Raw genomic sequence first — 27,900 nt, forward strand, 5'->3', positions numbered from 1 at the left:
AATAATCATTAAAACCAATAACAAGGGGGTCCTTCCTCCTGGACCTGGTCCTCACTGACGGAGGAACTGAGTCACAAAGTGGAAGCACTGGGACCCTTGGGAGAAAGTGATCCTGTTTTCCTGGGTTTCATGATGCAGAGCCAAGAGAAACCCAAGTGGAGTCAGACATGCAATCTGGACTTGAAGAACGCTGATTTCCAGCAACCAAGATTGTGGTTTTATCTTGTGAACCGCCCTGAGATCTACAAATGAAGGGCAATATACTAATTTTGATGATGATGATGTTTCTTCTCTGACAATCATTCGCAGCTAAGTAAGATTGCCTTCCATGAATGCGATCTTAACAGTGGGTCCATAAAGTGACTGGGGAGGCCAATTCTGGATCCACACATCTTCCACAGTGGGGACCTAGGTTTCCGGGCGGGAGTTGATCACAGTGAGGGTTTGCCAAGCGTGCCTCCTTCTTAGCACGTTTCTCCCTTTCGTCCCAAGTTCCAGCGTCTTCAAAGTCCAGGACACCTTTGGCAAAGGTTGTTCTCCAATTGGAGCGCTCTCATAATGTTAAATTAGATCATCAGCACCATTTATATCCCCCTTACATGCTAAAATGTAAGCTCTGCCTCAGCTGTCATCTGGGAGCACCCATTCTAGAGGACGGCCTCCGTGGGAGACAAGAAGATGGGTCATATGGCAACCCTAAATAAAACAAGGAAGCTGAAAGGCACGGCCAATAAAATAAGCTGAACATGACAACAACAAAATCCCACGTATAACAAAAAGTCAGAAGATCAGGATAATGTCCTACAAATTGATTGACTGATTCTATTTTTATGCCGCTTTTTATTCAAATAAATCCCAAAGCGGTTTACAAATGAAAGATAAAAATAACATAATGACATCACAGCATAAATTGTATAGAATACTTTACAAATCATCAGTAAAACAATCACAAATCTTAAATAAAACAATTACCATCTATGTAACACTATTAACAAAACAACTAAAAAATAAGCTAAACATCACAGTTACATCAAGAATCATATTATAGGATTCATAGAGTACGACAGCATCCATATCTATAAAACAGTATTAACAACATTAACAGAACAGCAACAGAATAAAGTGTTGAATTTGTACATGTGCTCTCCCCTCCTCTATGACTCATAAACTTTCTTTCTATTTAAAGCATCAAAATACAGCTGCACATGATGTTCCTTGCGATGGAGGTGGTTAGCACAAAGACTGTCTCCCCTCACATCCTTTCTGCCACTATGACACTTCCATTTTCATAACTGAAAAATGGAATACCAGAATAAGACTAGGCTGCAATTTGGAGGTTAGGTAATACTTGAACGTGTGTTCAATTTTCATTAAAAATATCATTAGTTAACATATCTACATGATCAGTGTATTTTACAAATACTTGTAAAATCAGATTAGGCCCTTAAAACTGGTTTCCAGTTTTCTTAGAGAAAATGCCTTATTATTCCACAGATGGTAAAGGACTTATTTGCAAATGTCAAAAATGTTTTATTCTCTGTAACAAAATTGTTTGGAGGGTTTGCAATAAACTTGGTACACATTATCACTTATAGTGGGAATGTCAGTTAGTGCGAGATTTTTGGAATTCAGTTTTGACAGAAATGATAACTATTAATAGAGGAGCTATTGTTCGTTGTCCAAAACGCTACAGAATATTTTTGATGATACCAATGTCAAAATAATTGGCCTCATATAGGATCTGGGCAGCACAAAGTAATTAAAACACAAGGGAAAACAACCCAAAAGCTTGCACTCACTCTGGAATATAGCTAAAATGGAGAAAGTTCCTCAAAATTTTGAAAAGGACTAGAACGTCCAGACATTTAAAAATATGATTAAGCATTTCATTTTCAAGTAAACCCTCAACATAAGCCTGGTAAAGATGGAACTATACAGGATGATCTGATAAAAGTGATAGTCTTTAGTTGGTCTTTGCTATTTTAACTCATGTGCCTATCTTATGCTTTTGTTTTTCACCTTTTTCATCTGTTGTTATCATTGTTCTTTTTTATATAATTATTCTCCCTCTTCGCTCGCCTCTATCAATACCTGGCTCCCGGCCCACTGCTCGAACTCCTGCCCCTTCGGGACACTGGCTGAACAGGAAGGTTCAGAGCAAAAACCCTTCTCTCCCCCACAATAGAAGGCAAATGGGGCTCAGACCAAGCAAATGTCTATTGTAAAAAAACTAGAGTTAAGCAAATACAGTACAAAATTAACCAAAGATACAGTAGTGAATTCTAACACTGAGCACAATATTTGCCCTGGTCTTCGTAAGAGTTCTTCGTAGAAGTAATCATGGTCTTTTCACACTCCAAGCCTAAGATGTGAGTAAGATAGCTACTGCGACTAAAGCTCTTTCCACACTCCAAACACTCATACGAACATTTGTCTCCTGTATGAGTTCTTTTATGTCTAGTGAGGTGACTACTCCGAACGAAGCTCTTTCCACATTCCAAACATTCATAAGGCTTTTCCCCTGTGTGACTTCTTTGATGCAAAGTAAGGTTGCAGCTGCGACTGAAATTCTTCCCACACTCCAAACATTCGTGAGGCTTTTCCCCTGTGTGAGTTCTTTTATGTCTAGTGAGGGAGCCACTATCACTGAAGCTCTTCCCACACTCCCAGCATCCAAAAGGTTTCTCCCCTGTGTGGGTTCTCTTATGTCTTGCGAGGTGCCTACTCTGATAGAAGCTCTTTCCACATTCCAAACATACGTAAGTTTCCACTCCTGTATGGCTTCTTTGATGCAACATAAGGGAGCCTAGGCGACCAAAGTTCTTTCCACACTCCAAGCATTTATAGGGTTTCTCCCCTGTATGAGTTCTTTGATGCTGAGTAAGGGAGTAACCTTCCCTGAAGCTCTTTCCACACTCCAAACATTCATAAGGCTTTTCCCCTGTGTGCATTCTTTTATGTCTAGTGAGGCTGCTACGGTCACCAAAGCTCTTTCCACACTCCAAACAGTTATAAGGTTTCTCGCCTGTACGAGTTCTTTGATGGAGCTCAAGGGGGACACTCCGACTGAAGCTTTTCCCACACTCCCAGCATTTGTGTGGTTTTTCACCTAAGCGCAGTCTCTGAGGTGAAGTAAGCCTTGAGCGAGAAGCAAACATCTTTCCACACACTTTACATTCATACCTCCTCTCCTCTCTGGTGATCTGATTTCTGTTAACCCGAGAGGCAGCAGATTCACTCCCTGCCTTCTGCATTGGTCTCCCCTCTTGTGTGTTGGTTCCATCTTGAACCCCCAGCTTCCTTTGCTCCTCAGCTGTTTCAGGCGGCACTTCTGATGGGTCCGCCTCAGCCAGGATCCCCCAAACGTCTCCTGGTGGATTAAAAGGAAAAACTGGTAAAATGCTTCCTATGGGCATTTGGCTGGCCACTGTGAGAACTGAATCCTGAATTCAGTAAGTAAGACTTTGCTCTGAATCAAGTGTTCTTTCCTCCAGGAGAAATTAACAACACTCCTTCTAGTGAGCTAGTTGATAGTGCCACCAACAGGAATCCATACCTTCCATAGCTACTGATTAAGGAAAAAAGGATCCTTACCCAGAGAGGCCACCATCTCATGGATCTCTAGCATGACCTCATCATACAGAGCTCTCTGACCTGGATCAAGCAGGGCCCATTCCTCGTCAGTGAAATTCACGGCAACCTCCTTGAAGCTCACCGGCCCCTGGAAGAAGAAAGCAATTCCCTTCCTTGTAGATACTCCAAGGCAAGGTGTGGAAAACATTTCCCCTCCACTCACACTCCAATGGGGCAAGTGGGGATTTTAGCTGCAGCGCTCAGAAATCACCACTGCAGATAGCTCAGCAAAGACCCAATTTGTGGAAACTGTGAAATGTGTCCATTCCGTGTTAGGGACAGGACTCAAAGCAAAGCTGCCAATATCGTTGTGCAGGTATACGGATTATGGTGCATCTGCCTCTGCAATACTGTATGGTTCTGGTTGCCTGACCTCAAAAGCAGATTTGTTGACCCAGAAAACGCTGGGAAAAGAAATAAAAAGATCTTCTAATTTAGATGTACAGAGTTATGCACAGTGCAAAGAAAAGGGAGAGATATTATCAATCCTCTGTGATAATATTGTAATCCAGGGCCATCCAATGAGACTAAATGTGGGTGGCTCCCAACAGAATATTAAAAACACAATAAAACAGCAAACATAAAAAGCTTCCCTAAACAGGGCTGCCTTCAGATGTCTTCTAAAAGTCAGATAGCTGTTTATTTCCTTGACATCTGGTGGGGGGGGGGCGTTCCACAGGGAGGGCGCCACCACTAAGAAGACCATTAGAAAAACATTGAACAAACTATAGGTTTCCCTGCTGGCAATAAGAAATACAGAAAAACGAAGCTGCCAACCCACTTCCTCAGAAGCCCAGGTGTAAGAGGCCCTAAGGACTCCAGCTATCCCCAACATCTCACCCCCAATGATCTTTCCCCTACCTGAGCAGGGCACATGGTGGTCGCTTCCTCTCCAGGGTAAGGTAGGGAAGATTCACACTGTAGCTCAGATGCAATTGTACAGCCTGTGAAAGGGAAGTGGTGGCTGAATGAAAACATTGAAGATAAAATTTCCTAATTTGCCCAAATTAGCAAACAGGCCCTGAAAGCGTAACACAGGCATAGGCAAACTCCGGCCTTCCAGATGTTTGGGACTACAATTCCATCCTCCCTGGTCCTGTTAGCTAGGGATGATGGGAATTGTAGTCCCAAACATCTGGAGGGCTGGAGTTTGCCTATGCCTGGCGTAACATGTGTTTGAAGAGATTTATTTTGAATATGTCAAGACCAGTAAATGCATTACAAATTCCCAACTGCAATATTACGAAAGAGAAACCAATGGCGCATTATACACTAGAAAATGTGGAGAAACAAGGGGGAAATAACCAACAGCATATGCAAACAATGGTTCTGGAAATTCAAAATATGAATATACAGCTTATGTCTACTCAGTAAAAGAATATGCAAGGTCATGATTATCTACAACTTAATCAATGCTGGCCTGTCCTAACTCCACCAGCTGACCTAAAGTCACGGCCATTTAACTGACATGAAAAACACAGCTACCAGTCCAGAGTGAAACTACTGGCCTTAGATAAGTGGTACTAGAGACCAATCTGCTATCCTGGATATAGGATCCAGAAAATTTCAAACAGAGAAACAGGTCAGAAGAAAAATATTGTAAGTTAAGGTTTCCATTCTTAGGCTGCATTCTTTGACCCCATGAAGGTCACCCACCCACCAAATTTGGTCTACAGTTGAGTGTGGGAAGAAAAGAAGATCTGGATTTGCCCTGCTGGGTGATAAAATATTTTCTACACCTGTTCAAAGGCAAAGAGCGCACAGCAATGCATGATTTTAGGGGAAAATATATACAGAAATGCATTACATTAGGGCAAATATAAGAGGAAAATTGGAACTAAAATGCTAACTAAATTTTCAAGAGGTCCTTTTGTTTCATAATATGTCAAAACTAAATGCAACTTAAATTTAACACTGGGGGAAAATGAGACACATAGATAAAACTAAAATCGAAAGGTTTGTTGATGCCTATTGGATTTTTTAAAAAACCCTTTCGCATACTTTCTCCCAGCATATTTCAATGCAGCCAGAAAGAGAAGCTGAGAGGGAGGAAAGAAGCAAAGAACAGTGGGAGCAAATGTATTTATTACTTAGTTAGCTATTTTTGTTTTTAGAAATGATGGCTTTAGGCTTATTGGTTTCCACATGGGCCTGGGAATTTTAGCTGCGTTCTCTCTTTTAATGAATGAATTTATTATTACGGTCACAGACCAGTTCCTCTCTTTTAATTTTATCTGCGTTCCACTTGTGAGATTTTTTTTTATTTGAAAAAAGCGGTTTAGAAATATTGAAAATAATATAAAAGAACTACAGCTGCAGCTGTCCAGGATACATTCCTAAGGACCAGCCATTTATTTTAAAATGAAATATTTTCAGTGCAGAGGAGCACTTTTGTTCTCTAATGCAAAACCTTTTTTCTCTCTGATTGAGCTCCTCTTCTGCCCTATGGGAATCCCAGCTCATTCCTCCTCCTTCCTCTCTCTTTCCTCCTCGGTCCTTCCCTGCGGAGAAAGGAGGAGAGAAGATCTTCTGGGAGGAGTCTATAAGTTCCTCCAACCCAGCGCCTAACACAGGAAGTAATACCAGAGACCGGAAGCGGAAGCTCCTTCTCTGGCGCCGGCTTTCCTTCCGCTCTAGGAATCTCAGCTCCGTGGCTCCGCTTAACCCTAGCGGAGCCGACAGGCGGCAACCTCCCCCCCCCCCTTTTCTTTTTTCACTCTGGGAGCCTTTTTGGCTGAGGAGCAGGTTGCAAAGGCTCAAAGTTAATAAAGAATATACAAAATACAAAAAACAAGAAAAATAAACAAAAACGTTTCTTTTTTTTGTTTTATTATGTATTTTTGTATGTATGACTGTTACGGCAAAAATCCAGGTGCGGAATTACCCTTGCCACCCGGCTCGTCGGACGGAGTCCGCGGGTCCTAGCGGAGAAATGAGCTCAGCCGGAGACAGGAGCAATAAACGGAGATCCAAAGTTTATTGCGCAACAGGTTCAAAATGGCATTGAACCCCGATAATGGGGCGACATAAACTTTTAAAAGTTCCCTCCAAGTCCCAGAATACAGTGCAGAAGACGTCACGAATGCATCACAGAAAGGTGGGGTTACACAGATCAGCACTTCAGTACAGTGGGTGGGGGTTTACACAGATCAGCAGTTCAGTAATGTAGGGGTAGCATGGATCAGCAGTTCCGTAACGTAGAAGTAGCATGGATCAGCAGTTCCGTAACGTAGAAGTAGCATGGATCAGCAGTTCCGTAATGTAGGGGTAGCGGAAAGAAAGAAATATGCATAAACGTTCCCTGAGTACAGGTGATGGCAAGACAATGGCGGAGATATGCATCGCCCATCACCTGGCATTGCCCGGAGAAAGGGCTTGACGGAATGATTTGATCAGATTAGGGTCTTCCTGGGTACGTGACCTGCCGCTCAGGGGATTATGGCAGTGAGGCGGCAGCATGGAGTCCAGAGGGGAGAGAGTAGAATGATGTCAAAACGGATAAAATCGGAGCTTTGGCTGATTTTATATCATTTTCCGGAGGTTTCGGCCGCCTCGCCGGCCAAGTGTATATTGTATATTGGAAACGGAAACAAATGGATACATTGTAACCTGACTTTGACAGTTTTACGAGGTTGCTGGAGGTCGCTGGTTTCGGTTCCATTGTTCTCGCAGCGGGGAGCCGTCATCAGCTCGTCAGGAGGTTAAATGAGGCGTGCAAGAGCTCTCTGGGCTAGCTGCTGCAGGGGAATGCACGCTCTTGATTGGCTGAGGCGCAGCCATTATAGTCAATGGAGGATGTAGTTCGACACGGTCAACCCGTGAATAAAATAGGGCGAAGGAAAGGCATAGAAAAGAAGGGCTTATTTCGCCCGTATATGAAAGGAAGAATATTGTTTCATAAGGTCAAGGGGTAGAGTGTGGTGCAGGGGTATAGTGTGGTGCTTGTGCGACAGTGTGGGGGTTTCAGGAACTGGGCACCGTCGAGGTCATCGCCTCGGGCCCGCTTTCCAGAGGAGGAGGAGGAGGAGAGGAAAGGTACCCCCCCCTCCTTCCGTATCAGTCCCCCATTCGGAGATAGATTTGCATTAAAGTTCTGTAAGAACTTGCAAATCCTTTCTCCGCACCCTAAACCCCTGTGATTTCGTACTCCCCTTCCCCCAGGTGTCTCATTTGCACATATTCGGGGAAGACGGGGGCGCTGTGAGAACGAGAGTAGGCTCGGAGAGTAAGAGGGGTGGATGGAGCAGGACAGCGGAGAAGAGAGCAGCAAGGAGAGACACAGTGTATAGCACAGCAGAGCACAGAGATGCAAAGGACAATAACAAGGGCAGTAAGCAATATCACCTTAAGCAGCTGCCGGAGCCATCCGAGCTTGGGTAACCATCCCCATAAGTCTATGTCGGACAGTCCTTCATGTCGTATCTCATCCAGCTTCCCTGCCAGTTCGTGAATATTGTTTAAATGTCCGGTGATATTCAGAGTCTGATCAGTCACGTATGTACAGCACTCAGTGCCTATTAGGGCACATGTCCCTCCTTGACTGGACAGGAGAAAGTCCGTCGCAATCCTGGTCTGTAAACTAAGTTGTCTCACCTCTGACAGCTCTGACATCAAAGAATCTGTGATTTGGGTTGCCTCTTGCATGAACTTTAGAAGGATGTCAGTAAGCCGGAGGATGTCCACATGATTAGAGCCGGCCCCATAGGCAGGGAAGAGTGCTCGACCGACAGTCTCCCCATTAGCAGCGACATCGGACAGATCTGACAGCCCCTTCTGTTCTCTCTTATTCCTCTGTCTTCCAGGGGGTAGGTGTGGGACTACCCTTATACCGGGGACAATGTACCCGACAAAGCAGGAACCAGACATATGTGGGCTCACCCAGGTGTATGCGCGATGGCCACATATCCAGAATAGGCCGCTGAGGTAGGATTCCATCCGTCCGGACGCAAAGGCAAGCAACAGCATGGAGTCAGCGGGCTGAGGCTGCCAGGTTGGAGGGTGTCCGATAACGGCAGTCCAAGCAAGGGTGAGATTTGGGAATGTGTGGGATCCGGTCATATCAGTAACGGTGACATGGCCGGTGGGTAAGAGTTCTATGTTGGAGGTGCAGGTGCTGGACCCAATGAAAGTCCCTTCTCCGGTGAAAATGCGACACAGGGGTCCCTTTGTAGGGCCAGTAAGGTAGAGGTATTGGTGGGTCAGGTTCAGGGCAGTCAAGTTCCAAGAAGCGACGTCTCCGGACCGGAACTGTTCAGTGGTCACAGGTACCGGAACAAGGGGAAGACTTTGCTGGAGGTGGCTGGGTGCGTGTGCACATATCCAGCACTCCGGATAAGGTGCCTCTTTAGCCACCTGGCCAAGAAGTTTGATGTAAGAGTTCTGTTCCCAAGAGGATAGGAGATCCTCCCCCGGAAGGGCGGGATCTATGCCGAGCTGGCGAGGTGCCGTGCCGACTGGATGAAGTGGGTCGGTGGTATTGAGGAGTCGCCTGTCCTTGGCTATGCCCCCGCACCTCAGAGGACCAACGTTATCCCAAGTGGGAGAGCGTGAGGGATGCGCCGGATGATACCACCCTTCTAAATACTCTGCCCCTCTCCAGTCGTGGGTGACCCCAAGGTTCCAGAGACAGCAAAATCCTCTCAGGCAAAGTCCTTGTAGTTGGGGTTTTCGGGGTTTTGGGGTCATGAGGAGGCATTGGAATCCGAAAATGAAGTTATCAGAGGGGTTTGTCGAGTCGGTGTAGGACGAAACGGCCCCTCCGTTTTCGACTTCGGTCCAATTTGGGTTCCTCAGGAGTTCGCCGTTGCCATAAAGGAAATGAGTTCCGTTCCTACAGGTGAGGCGGTAGTAGGAATGGTCAAGGGTAACTGCTGCTGACCCAATTCGATGTACATATCTGTCTCGGATGAAAAGTTCCCAGTAATCGTTGTCAGTTAACCGGGGTACCAAGGAATGGCGTAACAATGTCCGGGACTCTGGGAGGCAAAAGTCAAAGTCCCCCATTCGTGCGGGATTTAACTTCCCACCGGTTTCGACTCTATGGTAGTCCATAAAATGGTAATCCGTATCTAATCCGGTGCAATGATCCATGGGTGTAGCTGGAGATCGGGCCAAAGTTCCATAAACGATAGAGATGAAATAGAGGTTCATAATCAAAGTGCGGGAATGGTGAGGCATTGTCAAAGGGGAAGAGTTATCAAAAGCGCGTCGTCAAGAGGACTGTCGGAGGCGGACTGTCAGAGGAGCAAAGGAGCTGTCAAGGGCGCGCTGTCAAAGGAGCTGTCAAAGGCGCGCTGTCAAAGGAGCTGTCAAAGGCGCGCTGTCAAAGGAGCTGTCAAAGGCGCGCTGTCAAAGGAGCTGTCAAAGGCGCGCTGTCAAAGGAGCTGTCAAAGGCGTTTCAAGCGTAGTTTGATAGTGTTGGGATCTGGGACGATCTCGGATGTCCAATTGGGTGGAACTGTGTCTGGTCCGGTCTGTTGGGCCCGATTTTGGCCCCGATCTGGTCCGGTCTGTTGGGCCCGATTCTGGCCCCGATCTGGTCCGGTCTGTTGGGCCCGATTCTGGCCCCGATCTGGTCCGGTCTGTTGGGCCCGATTCTGGCCCCGATCTGGTCCGGCCTGTTGGTCGTCGTCGTCGTCGATGTATGAAGTTGGTGGAGTGGGAGGGGTCGAAAAGGTGAAGTCGTCGCCGACGTCTTCCTCCGTCTCCGTGGGGGGTGGCGATGACTTACACCTGGTGTGATGTAACCATGAGTGTTTCTCACCTACTTTCACGGCGGTTGGCGATGTCAGGAGGATTTGGTAGGGGCCTTCCCACGCTGGTTGAAGGGGTGCCTTCTGATAGACCTTGACAAGGATCCAATCGCCTGGTTCGAAGGAGTGGGCTTGGACGTCGATGGGCAGGTTTTGTCCTTCGATGGCCGCGTAGTGGTGGAGACGTTGTAGCTGTGTCTGGAGCTGAATAACATAGTTAGTGAGCTCTGCTTCTCCTAGTTCAAGTTCTGAGAGTGGAAATAAAGTGTTGTAAATGGGAGGGGGTCTCCCAAATAAAAGTTCATATGGAGATAGTTTCAATGGTCCAGTTGGGGCACTCCGTATATTGTGGAGAACTAGTGGAAGTGCGTTTACCCATTTCAGTCCAGTGAGTTTGCATAGCTTTCCTAATTGTGTTTTAACTTCCTGGTTCATGCGCTCTACTTGGCCTGAAGACTGTGGGTGATAAGGTGTATGAAGGTCCCATTTTATTTGTAGGGCTTTGGCCACCAGTTGTACTATTTGAGCTGTGAAATGGGTTCCTCGGTCGCTGTCTAGTCGACGGGGTACCCCAAATCGAGGGATAATGTCCTGTAGGAGGGCCCTGGCCACTACAGAGGCGGTGGGTTTCTTACAGGGAAATCCCTCTACCCAGGAGGAGAGTTTATCGACTATGATCAAGGCGTGTTTGAAACCCTGACAGTGTGGTAAGTCGATAAAATCTAATTGCAGACTTTCGAAAGGGACGAATGCCCATAGCCTGGCTCCTGGCGGTGCTCTGGGTTGTCGTTTGGGGTTAAAGGAGCTGCAGGTAACACAGTTCTTTGACGCGGTCGTGGCTGCGACTGCAAGTCCGGGAGCGTACCAGGACCTTTTAACATGTTCTATCAGTCTCCCTTTTCCCCAGTGTGTACGTTGATGGAGGACCCTCACTAATTTTGGAACCCAGGCCTTTGGAAGGACAGTTCTGCCATCAGGGAGAACCCAAACGTCATTTTGTTCGATTGCGCCCACAGAGCGCCAGAGAGTCTTTTCTTCTTCGGGGGCTTCTTTGTAAATTTGTGTGGGATCTATGTTGAGTGGGATTTGTAAGGCTTGGAATTCTGATTCGTTGTTAGGGGGGCGGAGTGCGGCTGATTGGGCTGCTCTATCAGCTCGCCTGTTACCCCTCGAGATAGGGTCTTTACCACGGGTGTGAGCCTTACAATGGACCACTGCGATTGCGGTAGGTAGGTGGATAGCAGTCAGTAGTCTCTCTACCAAGGCGGAATGTGAAATTTTAGAACCCGCAGCGGTTAGGAAGCCTCTTTGTAACCATATCTGCCCAGTTGTATGGACTAGTCCGAAACAGTATTTACTGTCGGTGTAGATTGTAGTTCGCTTGCCTTCACTGATTTCACAGGCACGTATGAGTGCTATTAACTCTGCAGCTTGGGCACTGTATTGCGGGTTTATCGGATTAGATTCTACCACTTCAAAGTCCGTGACTACAGCGTATCCTGTTTTCCTTTCCCCTTCCACAACTTTTGAACTACCGTCTGTATAGAGTATTAAGTCTGGGTTCTCTAAGGGTAGGTGATCTAGGTCTTCTCTGGGTTTCTCGGCTTGGCGGACTATGGTCGCGCAGTCATGGTGTGGGGTTCCATCCTCGGGAAGAGGAAGAAGGGTGGCTGGATTGAGGGAGTTAACTCTCTTTATAGTGACGTTTGATGGTGTTAGTAGAAGAGCTTCATACTTATTTAGTCGAGAGTTTGAAAAATGATGACAGCCTCTCAGAGTTAATAGGGTGGAGACGGAGTGGGGCACATGGACGGTGATTTCATGTCCCAGGACTGTTTCCTGAGCCTTTTCAAGGAGGATCGCGGCGGCGGCTATGGCTCTTAGGCAGCTTACTGCCCCTTTTGCGGTGGTGTCTAATTGGAGACTATAGTATGCTACGGGTCTTTCTTGGTCTCGGAAAGGCTGAGTCAATACCCCTGAGGCTACCCCCATTTGCTCATGGATAAACAAGTTAAATGGGATCCTGTAGTCGGGTAAGCCTAGGGCAGGGGCGGACCTCAACTCTCGTTTTAATCGTTCAAAAGATTTGTATGCCTCTTCTTCCCAGACTAGGGTGTCTGGATGATCTTGGCGGGTCATTGCGGATAGTGGTTTTGTTATTTCGCTATAACCCGCGATCCAGGCTCTGCAGAAGCCAGCCATTCCTAAAAATCCTCGAAGTTGTCGTTTAGTTTTTGGAAGGGGAATTTTAGTGACTGCTTCGATCCTATCGGTTGCTAAGCTTCGGGTGCCTACTCCTAGGATATGCCCGAGGTACTTAACTTCTTGTTTGCAGTATTGCAACTTTTTTGGTGATACTTTATGTCCCTTTCTGGCTAATTCCGAAAGGAGATGCTTGGTGTCTTTTTTACATGCTTCCTCACTGGTGGAACAAAGGAGAAGGTCATCTACGTAAAGCAAGAGGGCGGAGCTTGCTGGGAGATGGATATCCTGTAAATCCTGGTGTAAGATGGCCGAAAATATTGCAGGTGATTCCACATATCCCTGGGGTAATCTTGTCCAAGTTAATTGACTGGGTCCCCAGGTAAAAGCGAAAAGGAATTGGCTAGCTGGGTCCAGAGGAATACTAAAGAAAGCGGAACACAGGTCTGCAGCAGTGTACCATTTGGTTTCTGCTGGAATGGCGTTCAAGAGGGAGTTTGGGTTGCCCACTACTGGATGGCGGGGTATCACGAATTGGTTCACCAGCCTCAAGTCCTGTACAAAACGGTATCGAACTGGGGCGCCCTCTGTCGATGGTTTCTTTACTGGGAGTACCGGAGTATTACATGGGGATGCACAGGGAATCAAGATACCTTTCTCTAGGAAGTCTTCTATCATAGGAGTTAGTCCCTCGATGGCTTCCTTGGGCAATGGATATTGTTTAGTACATGGGAAAGGCAAATCAGTTCTGTAGGTGATTTTTACTGGGGCTGCCGACAATAGGAGACCTACTGAGGTTGACTCAGTGCCCCATAGAGAGGAGGGCAAGTCACTTTCCAGTTCGGGAGGGAGTTCCGGAAATTGTCTGTCAGTTTTTACTTCTTCAATTATCCCTTGGAAAGCGGGAATGGATTCTTCTGGCATGTATAAGTAGATGCCCTCTTCGGAGCATTTGATGGTTGCATTTAATTTACAAAGTAGGTCCCTTCCTAAGAGGTTTACTGGGCTGCTCGTTAAAAGGAAGGTATGTTCAGCCAGTAGGGGTCCGAGGGTGACTTTGGTTGGACGTGATAATGGACAAGTACGGGGTATCCCATCTAGACCCATGACTTTCCTTGTCTCCAAACTTGGTTCCAAGTGGCTATCAGTTAAGGTGGAGTAGGTAGCTCCGGTGTCTAATAGACACTGGTATGGATGGCCGTCTATTTCAATAGTACAAAATGGTTCTTCGGAGGACAACGTTAGAATTGGGCAGATTGTTTGGGTTTGATTGGGATCCCCTTCTAATTGTCAATAATTCTCTTGGTCATCTGGAGGGGGTTGGTTAGGGGGGTGTAGGGGAGGTGTTGTAGCGTCCGTCCACGGGTGTGTGGATGTAGTGATTGCGGGCATTTGGGTCCTTGGTCCCGGTAGGGGTCTTTGGTTTTGAGTAGGGGCATTTGAAGGCGGCGGTTGTTTGTAGGGGGCAGGAGCCGCCTGAGGGTTATAGGCGACGGGCGGTGGGTTCCCATATCTATGGGTTGCGTTAGGATGCGGTGTAGCGTAAACCGTGTTATTGAGGTAGGGGCAAAACCTTCTAATGTGTCCCTCTTCTTGACAATAAAAGCATCCACTGGTAGTAGGTCCCCAGGGTCTATGGGGATTGGAAGACCCTCCTCCCCGTGTTCCCCTTCCTCGGGCGAAACCCCTGCCCCTGTTAGAGTTTAATTCCATGCTGAGGGCAAGGACTCGTTCAACTTCAGGTTTGGGATCTTTTTTCTTCCTCTCGTCTCGTGAGTTATATATTGATTTAGCGATGGAGAGGATTTCGCTGATGCTCTTTCCATCGTACCCTATTTGCAAGTTTAGGGCTTTCCTAATATCAGGGCAAGCTTGATCTTTAAAGAAGCCTTTCACTATTACTTCGTGCTGCGAGTTCTCTGGATCTATTCCTCCCCAGGTCTTTATGGCGGACACCAATCTCGTATAATAATCAGACGGGTGTTCATTTGCCCCTTGAAGCACGGTCTGGACTTTCGTCCAATTGACGGTGCGTTGTCCGGCGGCCTTAATGCCGTCCAAAATCGCCTTTTTAAACAAATTTAGGCACCATATCCCATTTGTAGTGTTGTAGTCCCATGTTGGTTCGGTGCGGAGGCATTGGGCCGTGAGTGCTTCTAGACCTGCCGGGCGACCTGTCTGGTAATCTGGGAGTTCAATCGCTTCGCCAGCTTTGGTTAAAATGTCTGCTTTCTCGGCTTCATTGAAAAGCGCGTTCAAAAGAACATGAACGTCTGGCCAGGTCGGTTTATGGGTCGAAAATATCGCGCTGACCTGGCGGTGACATTTATCCGGGTCGTCTCTTAATGATGGCATTTGATTCGACCAGGTTACTAAATCCGCCGTGTAGAATGGTTGGTGGGTATATACCATTCGGGGGGGTCCGTCTGGCTGCAACGGCGGGATTGGCAAAGCCCTTAAGGGCATCTGGACGGCTGTAGAGTCCGGTTGCCTGGACGTTCCCGGGGCCCCTTCAGGTCTGTCTAAGGGGTTTGAGCCTTCTAGGGTAGCATTTTGTATTTCTCTGGTCAAAGAATTGATGTTTTCTGAGATGGCGTTCTGTATCTCTCTTGCTCGTGCTAAGGGGCTAGTGTTTTCTGCGGTAGCACTTTGTACCTCCCTGGTTCTTGTTAGGGAGTTAAGGTTTTCTGAGGTGGCATTTTGCATCCCTCTGGTTCGTTGTCTGGTCATTATTTGGTTCGCTCCCCCCCGCGCTCCTTGTTCCCCTGTCTCTTCGCTGCTATCGTTACCATCCTGGTCATTGCCCTGACCGTTGCTTGGGGCGGATGGAGCGGTTTGTCTGTAGTAGAAGGGAATGAGCGCTTGTTCCACAGAATCATCTATAGGGTGACCTTCGTAAGGGGGCGGCAGGGACGGCCTTCCATGATTTAAGATAGGCAGTTGGTAGGTCGTAGCTCCCTTTGTAACTTGGAGCAATCCTCTGACTGTTTCAAAGGCGGCTAGGTATTCTAGTTGACGGGGTTTTTCTTCTATCAAATAGTTTCTTAGGTATCTCAGGCGGCCTTCATTAAAAGAGCCACTTGTTGGCCAACGCAACTCGGGCTTCGCGGAGGCTGTTCCGGCCGGCCAGGTTTCCCTACATAGATCTTCTAATTTCTGCCTCGATAGCAAGTTGTGCCCGGGAATAGACTTCCAATAAGAGATGACAAACTCAAGAGGGGAGTCGGGGTCTCTCTGGGATTCAGATGGCTTCCTTGAAGCCATCCTCCCGGGGCGAGCCCGCTCTAGTTTGGAAGCTTGGGTACCCATTTTATTCACGCGTGTCTGGGTAAGAAAAGGAGAAGGGAGGTCGTTAGGGGTTGCTTAGGGGTAAGAGGATTTTCAATAAGGGGTTTTGAGAGCTCTTTCTACCTATTCCTTATTTCTTTCTTTCCTATTTTCAATTCCTGGGGTTCCTTTTCCACTCTGCCGAGTCCCGCCCAATCCTCCCTGGGCTATGCCTCCTGGCAACCTCCTACCTATCGTCAATCTCAGGAAGAGGGGGCCCTACTGAACGCCCGCGTAGTGCGGTGCCAGATCGGGTGGTCCCTTGATAGAGTTTCGAACGGAAAATCCCCCTTGCTTTCGGAAGCGGGCTCACGCACGATTCACGTGTTACGTGGCTCGACCGGTGCGGCTGGGATTGATACAGACAGCAAGACCCCTTCCTGCCCCCTCCGTAAGGGCGCTCGGGAAGTTCGGAAAAGAATTCCAGCCCCTTGCTCTCAACTAGGATGTCCGTTGCGGGGAGTCGGCTATCTTTTCAAGCCGGGTCTCTCCGTCTTATTTTCGGACCCTAATTGGTGCGGCTGGCTGGAGAGTTTGGGAGAAGAAGGAGATAGAGCTCAGAACCCCCCTTTTGGGTCGAGCGGTGGTCCACGTTACCTCTCGCCGAACGGACCAAGAGAAGAAGGGTGAGAGAGATCGATAGAGAAGAGGGCAGAGAATTCAGTTGCCAGGAGATTCCAACCCCCTTATCCACCAGTGCACTGGGTTTCTCTACTATACTCACGAGTCTTCAACGTTGATCCCGGGATCGATGAATATGCCGGCCGGATTCCTTTTGCTCCCCGGCTGAACCCCTGGGGCGTTTGATTACCGCCCGGAAGATGGCCGAGGGTCCTAAGGATCTTCCCAGGCAAATGGCCTGGTGCCGGCTGAAGACTTCGGGGCCCCCGGTCAGCAACACGGGAGAACCGCCTCGCCCCACGTTGGGCGCCAAATGTTACGGCAAAAATCCAGGTGCGGAATTACCCTTGCCACCCGGCTCGTCGGACGGAGTCCGCGGGTCCTAGCGGAGAAATGAGCTCAGCCGGAGACAGGAGCAATAAACGGAGATCCAAAGTTTATTGCGCAACAGGTTCAAAATGGCATTGAACCCCGATAATGGGGCGACATAAACTTTTAAAAGTTCCCTCCAAGTCCCAGAATACAGTGCAGAAGACGTCACGAATGCATCACAGAAAGGTGGGGTTACACAGATCAGCACTTCAGTACAGTGGGTGGGGGTTTACACAGATCAGCAGTTCAGTAATGTAGGGGTAGCATGGATCAGCAGTTCCGTAACGTAGAAGTAGCATGGATCAGCAGTTCCGTAACGTAGAAGTAGCATGGATCAGCAGTTCCGTAATGTAGGGGTAGCGGAAAGAAAGAAATATGCATAAACGTTCCCTGAGTACAGGTGATGGCAAGACAATGGCGGAGATATGCATCGCCCATCACCTGGCATTGCCCGGAGAAAGGGCTTGACGGAATGATTTGATCAGATTAGGGTCTTCCTGGGTACGTGACCTGCCGCTCAGGGGATTATGGCAGTGAGGCGGCAGCATGGAGTCCAGAGGGGAGAGAGTAGAATGATGTCAAAACGGATAAAATCGGAGCTTTGGCTGATTTTATATCATTTTCCGGAGGTTTCGGCCGCCTCGCCGGCCAAGTGTATATTGTATATTGGAAACGGAAACAAATGGATACATTGTAACCTGACTTTGACAGTTTTACGAGGTTGCTGGAGGTCGCTGGTTTCGGTTCCATTGTTCTCGCAGCGGGGAGCCGTCATCAGCTCGTCAGGAGGTTAAATGAGGCGTGCAAGAGCTCTCTGGGCTAGCTGCTGCAGGGGAATGCACGCTCTTGATTGGCTGAGGCGCAGCCATTATAGTCAATGGAGGATGTAGTTCGACACGGTCAACCCGTGAATAAAATAGGGCGAAGGAAAGGCATAGAAAAGAAGGGCTTATTTCGCCCGTATATGAAAGGAAGAATATTGTTTCATAAGGTCAAGGGGTAGAGTGTGGTGCAGGGGTATAGTGTGGTGCTTGTGCGACAGTGTGGGGGTTTCAGGAACTGGGCACCGTCGAGGTCATCGCCTCGGGCCCGCTTTCCAGAGGAGGAGGAGGAGGAGAGGAAAGGTACCCCCCCCTCCTTCCGTATCAATGACTTTGTAAAATCTTAATAAATATTCTTAAAAACAACAACAAAGTTAATAAAGAATATGTCGTTTAGGAGGTTTACAACTATATAAAATACATACCTACCATGTTAAAATACACAATAACCATCTCATCTCAACATTAAGACTTCCTTGGTTCAAATATACAAAAAGCCAAGCAAGCTGAAAGGCATGGCCACTGAATCAGGCCAAATAAAAAATTCCCCTTCTAAAACGAAATGTCAGACTTTTGGGGGGGGGGGTGATTTTATTATTTTTCTTTTAAAATTGTTGTTTTGTGACAAATCTATACATCCTTTCCGCAGTGGGTGGTACTAGTGAAAGATGCAGGTCCTGCGACATTTTCATAACAGAAAGATGGAATACCAAGATAAGACGATGCTAGAATCTGGAGGTTAAGTGACACTGTTGTCTGTGGAACTATAATTAAACAACCATTTGTTGAAATAGCTGCACAACCGGTGTAGAACAATAAAATACTGTTATAAGAATTTTTAGGTCTTGTGGTTGTTTAGTCGTGTCCGACTCTTCGTGACCCCATGGAGCAGCGGCTTCTCCTGCATGACAACTCCAGCTCTTCCTCTTGCTTTAAGCCGCTCCTTGACCGTGGAGACAATGTGGGAGGGGATGGAGGGGACTGTGAGGCTGGACTCTACAGTGGTGCCCCGCAAGACGAAAAACTCGCAAGACGAAAGAGTTTTCCGTTTTTTGAGTCGTTCCGCAAGACGAATTTCCCTATGGGCTTGCTTCGCAAGACAAAACGTCTTGCGAGTTTGTTTCCTTTTTCTTAAAGCCGCTAATAGCCGCTAATAGCCATGCTTCGCAAGACGAAAAAACCGCAAGACGAAGAGACTCGCGGAACGGATTAATTTCATCTTGCGAGGCACCACTGTATCTGGGACTTTTGTCTTCCGCCTCTGAGCCTCCTTGAAATTCCTCTCCACCTCTGATTCCCCAGACTTCTCCCCTCCACCACCACCCATCTCCTGCCTCCAAGGGTGGCAGAGACCAACAATTGATGGCCTGTTCCCCTGCATTTTCACCCTGTGCCCCTGCCCAATTTCTGGACTCTTTTTTTAAAATAAATTTTATTTTTAACTTTTGACTTCCCTCCCCTCCCTTCTGCAGTTATTTATTTCGTATCTTTTTGTTACTGCATATCCAGTTCAAATAAATTTCTAATTTTTCCCTTATCCTCCCCTTAATTATCTCTTACTGCATATGTTTTTATCAATCCCACTGACGTTTTGTTTACAATGTGTCCTCAAATAATCAATAAATTTTCCCCATTCTATTTTAGTTGATACCATTTAGTTGATATCCCTTCTTGTAACTTGAAGCTATTGGTTCGAGTCAAACCCTTCAAAGCAGGAGAAAACAAGCCTCTTCCCTGTTCCATGTGACAGGCATTGTGATATTTAAAGATGGCTATCATATCTCATTCTCTTTTCCCAGCTAAACATACCCAACTCCTTCATAAGGCTTGTTTCCCAGACCCTTCATCATCCCAGTTGCCTTCCTCTGCAAACGTTCCAGCTTAATAAATCTCTTCAAAGTTTTTTTATTAATTAAATAATGTTGTGTTCATAATCCAGAGCCCAGGCCAATGTGCACAAAGAATAGGAAGTTCAGCTCTTTATTGGCAAAGCATTCGGTTACATCAGCAAGGGATATATGGAACACTTCTGCTAGTGTTAAAAAATAAAGGTGTGCTAATAGGTGTGCCGATATACCTCAGGTTCTTCTACCTACCTCTTGACTAGATTTCTGCAATACATTATATGTGAAGCTCTTTGTGAAGAAGGCTCAGAAAGTGGCAGCCAGATTCCCAACTGCTGCATGATGCTCTGAGCATATAAAACCTTCCTTCAGGATCAGCCCACAACCTGCATTCATCATCTGAGGCCTTTTTCACTCTGCATTCCTCCAAGCGAGATCCAGAGAGGTGGCAAGCATGGGACTTTTAGTGGTGGCTCCCATCACCCCAGGAGGCTACTTTGAGGAGGCAACAATATTTATTTTCAACCAGGCTTTTGGCATTTAACTTGCAGAATTTTAGATATTCTTGTCCTCTTTAAGGGGCTCAGGTATGCTTTCTACGTATACATGATTTTTTGGATTTTACTTTGATACAGCTGCTCACAGACTCTCATAGCTTCTCCCCACCTGAATGCAACGCAGCAATGACTTTTATACATGTCTCTGCACATACACACATTCCTGAGATAAAGGATGGATGAGTCAGCAGGCAGACACCCGGCCTTTGACCGTTGCAAGGTTACGCAGTGTACCTGGCACTCTATCTCTCAACATCCGGATGTGGAGGAAACAGCAGCACTCATTTATAAAATTACACAAACACGCCTGATCTGGTGTGCACAAGCAACCGGCAATTTCTCTTGTACGACAGCTCCAGCTATTATTATTTATTATTACACTCATCATTTTATTAAATTTGTATACTGCCCTATACATGCATGTCTCAGGGCAGTTCACAGGATAAAATCACAATATATAAACACAAAATATATACCGTATTTTTCGCTCTATAAGACGCACCAGACCACAAGACGCACCTAGTTTTTGGAGGAGGAAAACAAGAAAAAAAATATTCTGAATCTCAAAAGCCAGAACAGCAAGAGGGATCGCTGCACAATCCCTCTTGCTGTTCTGGCTTCTGGGATAGCTGTGCAGCCTGCATTCACTCCATAAGATGCACTTTCCCCTTACTTTTTAGGAGGGGAAAAAGTGAGTCTTATAGAGCAAAAAATACGGTAATCTAAACAACCCCCCCCCCTTTTTTTAAGGGGATTGGATGTCAATCAGCCTGAGGCCTAGTTAAAGAGCTTTTGCCTAGTGTGTGAACCTCCCCGAGGGAAGTATTCCACAAACGAGGGGCCACCGCAGAAAAGGCCCATTCTCATGTTGCCACACTCTAGGCCTCTCATGGAAGAGGCACATGAAGAAGAGCCTCAGAAGATGACTTCAGGGTCCACATAAGTGCTTATGGAAAGAGGAGGCCTTTGTTGCTGTTGCTTTATGCCCCTTGTTGTCAGTGGCGACAGTGGGTGAGGGGATGGAGGAGAGTCCAATGGCAGGACTCTTTCTGGGACCTTCCGCTATCTATCCAACCCACCACTTGCAACTCCTTCCAGAAAAAAAGGCCACAAACTGTTTCCTACTGAAAAAGCAGGTTGAAAGCAAAAACCCTTTCTCCTCTAAAATGGAAGGTATGCAGTGGTGCCTCGCAAGACGATATTAATCCGTTCCGCGAGTCTCTTCGTCTTGCGGTTTTTTCGTCTTGCGAAGCACCCCTATTAGCGGCTTAGCGGATTAGCGCTATTAGCGGCTTAGAAAAAGGGAAAAAACTTGCAAGACTCGCAAGACATTTTCGTCTTGCGAAGCAAGCCCATAGGGAAATTCGTCTTGCGAAGCACCTCAAAAGACGGAAAACCCTTTCGAGTTTTTCGTCTTGCGGGTTTTTCATCTTGCGGGGCACCACTGTACTGGGCTCCAAAGGCCTCAGAACAAGTAAGAGCTGGAGATAAGGGAATTCTAACACTGAGAAGAATCTTTCATTTGCTCTCTGCAGGAACTCTTGAGATCACTGAATCTCCTTCCACCTTCCAAGTGTAACATGTTTCCCTTTTATGACTCGTTAGATGTAAGTTAAGGGAATCTCTATGACTGAAGCTGTCTCCACCCTCCAAGCAATTATAAGGTTTCTCCCCTGTATGAGTTCTCAGATGCTGAGTAAGGTGGCCACTCTGACTAAAACTCGAGCCACACTCCAAACATTTATAAGGTTTCCCCCCTGTATGAGTTCTTAGATGCTGTATAAGGTGACCATTCCAACTGAAGCTCTTGTCACACTCCAAACATTTATAAGGTTTTTCCCCTGTGTGAGTCCTTCTATGTTTAGAAAGGGACCAATTAGCACTGAAGGTCTTTCCACACTCCCAACATCTATAAGGCTTCTCCCCTGTATGAGTCCTTTTGTGTCTTGTGAGCACGCTACACTGAATAAAGCTCTTTCCACATTCCAAACATTTATAAGGTTTCTCCCCTGTATGAATTCTTCTGTGTCTAGTGAGGTGGATATTCTGCCTGAAGCTCTTTCCACACTCCAAACATTTATAAGGTTTGTCCCCTGTATGAATTCTTTGATGCTTTATGAGGGAGTCACTGTGCCTAAAGCTCTCTCCACACTCCCTGCAGTGATAAGGTCTCTCGCCCGTATGAGTTCTTTGATGCAAACTAAGGTGACCACTCTGACGGAAGCTCTTTCCACACAACAAGCAATTATATGGTTTTTCGGCGGTATGACATATTTCCTGAAACGTAAGGTAGTCTATGCAACTGATGTTCCTTCCGAGCTCCAAACATTCATAAGGTTCCTCCCCTGTGTGAATTATCTGATTTTCGTTAATCTCAAAATCAGTGGATCCCCGCCCAGCATTCTGCATTTCTGTCCCCTCTTGTCTGTTGGTAACATCTTGAACCCACAGCTTCCGTTGCTCCTCCTGCTCCTCAGGAATTTCACATGCCACTTCTGACGGTTCTCCCTCAATCCAGATCCCCCAAACATCTCCTGATGGATTAAAAAGAAAACCTGGTAAAATGCACATCTGCCCATACTGGACTTTAATGTGGCCTTGAATCGAGGGCCTTCTCGGTCGTGGCACCCGCCCTGTGGAACGCCCTCCCACCAGATGTCAAAGAGAAAAATAACTACCAAACTTTTAGAAGACACCTGAAGGCAGCCCTGTTTAGGAAAGCTTTTAATGTTTAATAGGTTATTGTATTTTAGTGTTCTGTTGGAAGCTGCCCAGAGAGGCTGGGGAAGCCCAGCCAGATGGGTGGGCTATAAATAATAAATTATTATTATGATGATGACTGGCTTGTGTCTGTATTTTTATTTTATTTTACATTATCCCCAGAACATCCTCCTCATCCAACAGTAGCCCAGCCTTCCTTCTCTTAAATTCAGAAACATAGTGTGGAGAAACAAAATAGAGTGGTTTTTAAAGTTGCCAGTCTTTCCTGCTCTTGCCACAGGGGCTAGAGACTTCAAAAAACATGCACACAAATTGTCTGGTCCCTATGGCAGGAGTGAAGAACCTTTGCATGTCTCAAGATGCTGTTAAACTGCAGCACCCTTCAGGCTCAGCAAGCAAGTCCAGGGACAGACAGGGTGATTCAGAACAGTGATTCAGCATTGTATTGGCAGGGGACAAGGGGGGTCTGCACACCTGTCTTATGGGCACAAGGAGGCCCTTGGCAGCAACCCTGCTCAGGGGCAAAATAAGATTTGCAGGGGTTTGCATCATCATCATCATCATCTTCATCATCTTTTATTTATACCCGGCCAGAGCAATTTAAAATACAGGTTAAAATATAATTTAAAATGCAGCCTCATTTTAATAGTAGCCCACAGATCAAAACCATAAGGGGAGGGAAACATAAGGGTCAGACTGAGTCCAAACCAAAGGCCGGGCGGAACAGCTCTGTCTTGCAGGCCCTGCGGAAAGATGTCAAGTCCCGCCGGGCCCTAGTCTCTTGGGACAGAGCGTTCCACCAAGTCGGGGCCAGTACCGAAAAGGCCCTGGCCCTAGTTGAGACCAATCTAATCACCTTGCTACTTGGGACCTCCAAGGTGTTGTCATTTGTGGACCTTAAGGTCCTCCGTGGGGCATACCAGGAGAGACGGTCCCGTAGGTACAAGGGTCCTAGACCGCATAGAGCTTTAAAGGTCAAAACCGGCACCTTAAACCTGTCCCTGTACTCCACCGTGAGCCAATGCAGTTGGTAAAGCACTGGGTGAATGTGATCCCGCGGCAAGGACCCTGTAAGGAGCCTCGCCGCGGCATTCTGCGCCTGCTGGAGCTTCTGAATCAGCTTCAAGGGCAGTCCCGCGTAGAGAGAGTTACAATAATCAAGCCTGGAGGTGACTGTCGCATGGATCACTGTGGCCAGATCAGGGCGAGAAAGGTAAGTAACTCATAGCCAATGTGTCCATTCTCTGATGCCTATATCAGATGCATGTCCTGCTTTTGGGCTTCCTCTGGGCATCTGGTTGGGCTACTGTGAGAACAGAATTGTGGACTACATAGGCCTTTGCTTTGATCCAGCATGGTTCTTCAAATGTTCTTTGGCCCAGAGGAAAATCCCAACACTCTTTCTAGTGAGCTAATTGATAGTACCACCAACAGGAATTTATACCTTCCATAGTTATTGATTTAAGGGGGAAAGGGATATTTACCTAGAGAGGCCACCATCTCATGAATCTCCAGCATGACCTCCTCATACAGAGCTCTCTGGTCTGGATCCAGCAAGGCCCATTCCTCATTGGTGAAAGTAAAGAACAGGTCCTCGAAGCTCACCGATTCCTGGAAGAAGAAAAAAATCCCATTCCTTGGAGATACTTCAAGGCAAGATGTGGACAGCATCTCTCCTCCACTCCCACTGCAATGGGAGATGGATTCTACCTTTAGTGGTCAGAGATCAGCAAATGCAGATTTAATCTACCCATTAGCTCAATGTTTTTCAATTTTGGGTCTGCAGCTTTTGTTGGACTACAGCTCCTATCATCCCTGAGCACTGGTCATACAGTGGTACCTCGCAAGACGAATGCCTCGCAAGACGAAAAACGTGCAAGACGAAAGAGTTTTCCGTTTTTTGAGCCGTTCCGCAAGACGAATTTCCCTATGGGCTTGCTTCGCAAGACGAAACGTCTTGCAAGTTCTTGCGAGTTTGTTTCCTTTTTCTTAAAGCCGCTAAGCCGTTAATAGCCGCTAAGCCACTAATAGCAGTGCTTCACAAGACGAAAAAACCGCAAGATGAAGAGACTCGCGGAACGGATTAATTTCGTCTTGTGAGGCACCACTGTACTACCTGGGGATGATGGGAATTGTAGTCCAACAACAGGTGAAGACCCAAATTTCTCGTATCCAAAAATGCAAGAAGTGCTTTTGCACTCACCAGAAGCTCAGCTCTGCCCTCACCAGTCCTGGAAGGATCCTTTAAAAAGGTCCCATATGCTCAGAGACTTTGTGCCTGTCCATTGGGGGATATAGGAAGCCCAGAGCACTTGTTCTTTTATGAAGACGAATGTAGTGAGACCATTGATCCCCTGCTGGTGAGGCTCACCGACCTCCCGGAAAAGCAAAAATTTGAACTTGTGTACAGATCTGTAGGCGCAGACCATCCCCCAACTCAAACTAGTTCGTTAAGAAAATCCCCACACTCAGTTCCATGGTGACTCTGGGTCATCTCTCTGCGGTAGCTTATCTTAAAGTTTTAAGTGTCTATACGCTTATTGCATTTATAAATTTTAAATTTATTGTTGTACATTGTTTTAAATGTTTGTTTTCCTTCTAGGATTGTACCTCCAAGTGTGTTTTATAAGCTGGTCTCCGGCCGTAATAAATTATCTATCTATCTCCGTCAAGCCAACCCACTTCCTCAGGCAGCACCCTCAGAAACACAGGGATAAGAGTCAGGCCTTCGGTTTCAAGGAAGGGCGCACTCCAGCTATCCCCAACATCTCTACCTGATGACCTTGCTCCTACCTCAACTGGATGCATGGTGGTCGCTTCCTCTCCAGGGTAAAGCAGGGAGGGTCCACAGTGTTGCTCCAATGCCATTGCACAGCCTGTGAAAGGGAAGTGGTGGTCATTGAAGAAGACATTCCAAATTTGCCCCAATGCACAAGAGGCAATCAAATAGGCAATCAAATAGGACCTGAGAAGCTAGAGTTTTTGGAGAGATTTATTTTAAATACCTCAACAGAAGACTAGTAAAAGCCTTTGAACTTATGAAAGGCATGAGCAAAAGATTATCAAACAGAAATCAGCAGCACATCACACATTGAGGAAGCGTATCAATGAGGGAGAAATAAGCAACAGCATATGCAAATGGTGGTTCTGGAGTTGTAAATTTATAAATATACAGCTTAACTTTAAAACTTATGTCTACTCAGAAAATGAATAGGCAAGGTTAAAATTATCTACAATTTAACCGTTGCTGAATTCTCCATAGGCCTGCCTGAACTCCACCAAAATACACAGCCACTGAACTGACGAAAAAAACTCAGCTACCAATCCAGAGTGAAATTGCAGGGCTTAGGTAAGTGGTATTAGAGATAAATCTTGTATCCAGGATATAGGACCCAGAAAATTCCAGAGAATCAAGCCACGTAAAATTATCCCAAGTTACATGAGGAAGAGCTGCATAACGTTTTCCATTGTTTTAGGGTGTACCTTGACCCCCCCCCCCAGCTCTTTTAGGAAAAAGGAAACACAAGGTTTTGTAGTAGCTGGTGGCAGGGAAAGAGGGAGAAAGATCTGGATTTGCTCTGCCAGGGGATAAAGGGAAAGAGCACATAGAAAGGCATTATTTTAGGAAAAATTATATACAGAAATGCATTATATTAGGACAAATAAAAATATTAGGGAAACTATGTGTTCATTAGTAGAAATCCGCACTAAAACGCCGGCAAATTTGCAAGAGGTCCTTTCTTTTCATAAGATGTCAATGTCTGGGTGACTAAATTTAATACTGGGGGAAAGGAGACACGTAGAGAAAACTATAATTGAAAGAAAACTGCCAACAACTAATGGCTTTTTGAAAATCCTTCCCCACGATCTCTCTCTGCAACCCCAAATTTTGCAAACTTGCCCAGCACCTTTCAGAGCAGGCAAAAGGGACGCAGAGAGGCAGGAAAGAAGCGAGGAACTGTCAGGGTAACAGGACTTATTATTTAGCTTTCTTTGTTATTAGGAATGAGGCCTTTGTGCATAATAGTTTCTGGGTGGGTTTGTGAATTTTAGTTGTGCTCTATTTTTCTTTTGACCTGTGTGCCGCCTGCATACTCTTCTGATAAAGGGTTTAGATATTTCGAAAATAAAATAATGAAATAATTAGTAGATAAAACAAAACAAATTCCTTCCAGTAGCACCTTAAAGACCAACTAAGTCAGTTCTTGGTATGAGCTTTCGTGTGCATGCACACTTCTTCAGATACACTGAAACAGAAGTTTCCAGACCCTTCTATATAGTGAGAAGGTGGGGAGGGGTATTACTCAGAAGGGTGGTGGGAATGGGTGATTGGCAGATAGCTGTGATGAGCCTGTGGACGACTCTTAACCCATTCCCATTCGACTCTTCACCCATTCCCACCCCCCTTCTGAGTAATACCCCTCCCCACCTTCTCACTATATAGAAGGGTCTGGTGACTTCTGTTTCAGTGTATCTGAAGAAGTGTGCATGCACACGAAAGCTCATACCAAGAACTGACTTAGTTGGTCTTTAAGGTGCTACTGGAAGGAATTTGTTTTGTTTTGACTATGGCAGACCAACACGGCTACCTATCTGTAATTAGTAGATACATTCCGAGGGACCGACATTTTTCTATGAAATATTCTCAGTGCAGAGGAAGACGTTTGACTCTCTATTTAAAAACCTTTCTCTCTCTCGGGCTGAGCTGCGCAGCGGGGTCCGCCTTGCCTTCCTCCTCCTCCTCCGAGGCTCCTCTCCTGCCCTTTGGGAGTCCCAGCTCTTCCCTCCTCCTCGGTCTCTCCTTTCTCGCATCTGACCCGCAGGCGGGAGGAGAGGCCGCCTTCCCTGCGGAGAAAGGACGGGAGAAGATCCTCCGAGAAGCCCCTCTAGGGAAAGCAGCCGCCTCCCTCCGCCACCTCCCACAGGAAGGACAGACCCGGAACAGGAAGCGGAAGCTCCTTCACCTCTCGCGCCGGACTCTCTCCTTCCGCTCTAGGAATCTCGGCTCTATGCCTCCGGTTAACCTTTGCGGAGCCGAGCGCCAGGAACC

At 46.6% G+C, this 27,900-nt stretch overlaps 1 protein-coding gene across 1 annotated transcript; it reads right to left on the bottom strand.

Moving 5' to 3' along the window:
* Window positions 1-820: 820 nt before the first annotated feature.
* Window positions 821-27,495, bottom strand: LOC309337004 (uncharacterized protein). The gene is made up of 4 exons (XM_081853605.1): window positions 27,477-27,495; window positions 25,644-25,726; window positions 24,335-24,461; window positions 821-3,370 (listed from the first exon to the last, which is right to left on the bottom strand). Exons 2-4 carry the CDS (start codon window positions 25,716-25,718, stop codon window positions 2,283-2,285), a joined length of 1,290 nt encoding a protein of 429 aa, XP_081709731.1. The 5' UTR covers window positions 25,719-25,726; window positions 27,477-27,495; the 3' UTR covers window positions 821-2,282.
* Window positions 27,496-27,900: the final 405 nt, after the last annotated feature.

This window comes from Podarcis erhardii (assembly GCF_964252035.2).
Source record: "Podarcis erhardii genome assembly, chromosome: 2".
Lineage (NCBI taxonomy): Eukaryota > Metazoa > Chordata > Lepidosauria > Squamata > Lacertidae > Podarcis > Podarcis erhardii.

Bases quoted from the DNA above. Each gene is read 5' to 3' on its own strand.
- LOC309337004 (XM_081853605.1), bottom strand. From the start codon at position 25,718: ATGGCATTGGAGCAACACTGTGGACCCTCCCTGCTTTACCCTGGAGAG. The intron at 24,462-25,643 runs GTAGGAGCAAGG...TTCTTCTTCCAG, and splicing joins CCACCATGCATCCAGTTGAG to GAATCGGTGAGCTTCGAGGA. The intron at 3,371-24,334 runs GTAAATATCCCT...TTAATCCACCAG, and splicing joins TGAGATGGTGGCCTCTCTAG to GAGACGTTTGGGGGATCCTG.